At 40.7% G+C, this 2,522-nt stretch overlaps 1 protein-coding gene across 1 annotated transcript; it reads right to left on the bottom strand.

The window, feature by feature from the left end:
* Positions 1-504: 504 nt before the first annotated feature.
* LOC132272662 (uncharacterized) lies at positions 505-1,701 on the bottom strand. Its single transcript, XM_059773762.1, has one exon. It carries the CDS (start codon positions 1,699-1,701, stop codon positions 505-507), a length of 1,197 nt encoding a protein of 398 aa, XP_059629745.1.
* Positions 1,702-2,522: the final 821 nt, after the last annotated feature.

Genomic DNA, 2,522 nt, shown 5'->3' with positions numbered 1-2,522 from the left:
TCCAGAGTCGATTCCCGACTCTCATCTCTGATTTTTAGCTTTCCTCGCAAAAGGCTAGTGAGCTGTCGTCCATGATTCATGAAAAGCTACAGGAGCAAAAATCTCCGATTAAACAAGAGAAGAACAATGTTTCCCATTTTCAGACCTTAAAATCAGCTCATGATAAGGGAACCTAGAAAACAGCAGAAATCAAACGGGAGATAGAACGTCTCAAGCTGGAATTGACTGAAATTGCCCGATCAAGAGAAGAACTCACTGCTCAGATGAAGGAGATTTATCAAAAGAATGTGGAAATTGACCAGTAGAGAAAATCGGTCTCAAAATAAATTCCTCGACTGAGAAGGCCAAAGAGGATGAAAAAGTGGCCATGTCTAAGAAGGAGTGGGATGAGCTCATGAGTCATTTTGTTTATCTGCAAAGAAAATGATAGGTAATGACTTTTTTGAATTTTTGTACTCAATGAAACGATGAATGAAATGCATTCTTTCATGGCTTTTTGATTATTTAACCATCTTTGGCTTCATTCTCCATTGTCTCCCACATTGTAGGATAATAAGTTTTTAAGTATCGGCCATTAATTTGCTGAGGGTGTATCTCCCCATCGAGATCTTGCAAATGATATGCGCCTCCTTTTAAGACTTTGTAAACTATAAATGGCCCCTCCCAATTTGGCAACCATTTTCCATATTTTTGATCATTCACACCTATTGGGAGGATAGTCTTCCAAACCAAGTCACCTTCGCCGAAGGATTTGGCCCTAACACGTTTATTATATGCCCTTGCTACTCGCCTCTTTTGAACTTGTATATGGTCGAGAGCTCTTAACCTCACTTCATCTAGGTCTTCCAATTCGATCAACATAGATTCACTGTATTCCGCAGAAGTCAAATTGTTTTGCAATGCAAATCTCATTGACCGTACAGTCACTTCCATAGGCAAAACTGCATCATGACCATAAGTGAGCATGAATGGAGTCACACCTATGCTTGACCGTTGAGAAGTCCTATATGCCCAAAGTGCTTCTGATAACAGTTTATGCCACACCCTGGGGTTATCTTCCACTATTTTTTTAATGATGCCTTTTAGCGTCTTATTAGATGACTCGGCTTGACCATTTCCTTGTGCAAAGTGCGAGGTTGAGTTTAGGAGCTTGATCCCGTACTCTGCTGCAAATGCCTGCACTTCTTTGGCAACGAGGGCTGAACCTCGATCAGTTGTGATTGATTCTAGGATCCCAAATCTATAAATAATATGTTGCTTGATAAACCGAATCACATCTTCCTGGTGCACTGACTTCATGGGCACCGCCTCGACCCACTTGGTAAAGTAGTCAGTTGCCACAATAATAAAACAATGTTGTTTAGAAGAAGGTGGATAAACTTTCCCTATCAAATCCATAACCCAGCCTCTAAAAGGCCATAGTTTTATGATTGGCTGTAACTCAATCGCCAGGGCCCTATTGATTGGCCCATGCCTTTGACATGCTTGACATCCTTTGGCATATGTGATACAATCTTTAAGCATCTCGGGCCAGGAATAAGCGTACCTTCTAATCAGCCACTTCATTTTTATTCCAGCTTGGTGAGCACCACATATCCCTTCATGGGTCTCTCCCATTACTTTCATGGCTTCTTTCTTACTGACACACCTTAAGAGTAGGTCATCTTTGATGTTTTTCCTGAATAGGTCTCCATCAATCATCACAAACTTAAGAGCTTTGATCTTTAGCTTCCTATCAGCCTTAGGGTCTGGATTTTTGAGAAAATTAACGATTGGTGTTCTCTAATCATTCTCCTCTATATTCTCTTCCACCTCGATTGCAAAGACCTCTGCCAACAATTCTTCCCTCACCTTGACTGAGGGTAATGATCTTTTCTTTATTCTGATCAAATTCTCCATTATTCCTTCTGGCACCCTAACGTCAGATTCTATTTGAGCCAAATCATTGGCCTCTTTGTTATGTGATCTATAAACATGCTTGACCTTTACATCTGCAAATTCTTGTAGTAATTGCACGGCTATAGAGTGAAATGGTTTGAGGTGCCAACTTTGGCACCTGAAATTGCTGGACAACTGACCGATCACTAGACTTGAATCACCTATGATTTCAATGGTCTGTGCCCTCATCTCTAAGATTATTTCTAGACCAATAATCAGAGCTTCATATTCTGCTTAATTGTTAGAACATTTGAAGTCTAGAAAGAAAGAATATGTTGTTTTCCTGCCATTTGGTGCAATTACTACAATTCTGGCCCCTCCGACATCATTTGTGCTTGATCCGTTAAAAATTAGAGTCCAAGGAGTTAGTTGAATAGCACACAACTCCATTGCATCATAGACTCACGGATCTACATCCAAGCATGGATGGTCGGCTAGGAAATTAGCAAGTGCTTGTCCCTTTACAGCCCTTTGAGGCACATATTGGAAACTGAATTCCATAAGGGCCAAAGACCACTTGCCTTCTCAGTCCTCAGTCAAGGAATTTCTTTTGAGGCCAATTTTCTTTGCTAGTCAATTTCCAC

Source organism: Cornus florida, unplaced genomic scaffold, assembly GCF_030987335.1.
Source record: "Cornus florida cultivar Cherokee Brave unplaced genomic scaffold, ASM3098733v1 CherokeeBrave_3.0.0_Hap2_Chr09, whole genome shotgun sequence".
Classification (NCBI taxonomy): Eukaryota; Viridiplantae; Streptophyta; class Magnoliopsida; order Cornales; family Cornaceae; genus Cornus; species Cornus florida.
Note: the sequence above shows the minus strand (reverse complement) of the source record. Positions and strands in the feature narration are given on the sequence as shown.